The sequence below is a fragment of the Otolemur garnettii genome, unplaced genomic scaffold (assembly GCF_000181295.1).
Source record: "Otolemur garnettii isolate 467f Iridium unplaced genomic scaffold, OtoGar3 scaffold00159, whole genome shotgun sequence".
Taxonomy (NCBI): domain Eukaryota; kingdom Metazoa; phylum Chordata; class Mammalia; order Primates; family Galagidae; genus Otolemur; species Otolemur garnettii.
The window spans coordinates 302,311-303,165 of NW_003852554.1; the positions used below are offsets into that span (position 1 = coordinate 302,311).

Consider the following 855-nt stretch of genomic DNA (forward strand, 5'->3'; position numbering starts at 1 on the left):
TTTTTTTTTTTTTGCAATTACAGAGTGGTTTTCAGTTAACAGAACAACAATTATTTCGTATAAGCTGCATCAGAGATAACTGAAGATGAAAAAACTACCATCCCCATATATAACTAATTTGTGCTTTGCACCAACAAGAACCTGCTTTAAATTTCCATGCCAATTTACAACCCCCATACTGTACCAGGCAAGGTCAGTGGCTATTGAAAATACCATCAGGACAGGGCTATCTAAAGACACATTCGGTAGTGTGTTAACTACACACAAAAAGACACTGTACAGTTTAAAAACAAATCTTACGCAGCCTTTTATTTCAATTTTTTTCTTTAAAAGGAGTGAGTTGTGTACAGGGGGGTTAAATGCTTTATAGACAAGAAAAAAAAACTGCGCTAGAACCAACTTATTCACCATCATCCTCATCATCTTCATCTTCCTCCTCTTCCTTCTTTTTCTTGCTTTTTTCAGCCTTGACGACTCCCTTTTTCACTGCATCAGGCTTTCCTTTAGCTCGGTAGGAAGCAATATTCTTTTCGTATTTTTCCTCCAGCTTTGCAGCCTTCTTTTCCTCAGGCTGCTTGTCATCCGCAGCAGTGTTGTTCCACATCTCTCCCAGCTTCTTTGCAACGTCACCGATGGATAGGCCGGGATGTTCTCCTTTGATTTTTGGGCGATACTCAGACCAGAACAAGAAAAAGGACGAAGGAGGCCTCTTGGGTGCATCGGGATCCTTGAACTTCTTTTTTGTTTCCCCTCTAGGAGGGATATAGGTTTTCATTTCTCTTTCATAATGGGCCTTGTCCACTTTTGTCATATCTTCAAAGTTTCTTTTCTCTTTAGCAGACATGGTCTTCCACC

The 855-nt window shown here is 40.1% G+C and overlaps 1 protein-coding gene across 1 annotated transcript in view; it reads right to left on the reverse strand.

The window, feature by feature from the left end:
• Positions 1-400: 400 nt before the first annotated feature.
• LOC111728461 (high mobility group protein B1-like) overlaps positions 401-855 on the reverse strand; it is a 4,687-nt gene continuing 4,232 nt past the window's right edge. The window contains exon 2 of the mRNA XM_023519162.1: positions 401-847. Coding sequence (XP_023374930.1) covers positions 401-847 — 447 coding nt within the window. The remainder of the gene's footprint in view (positions 848-855) is intronic.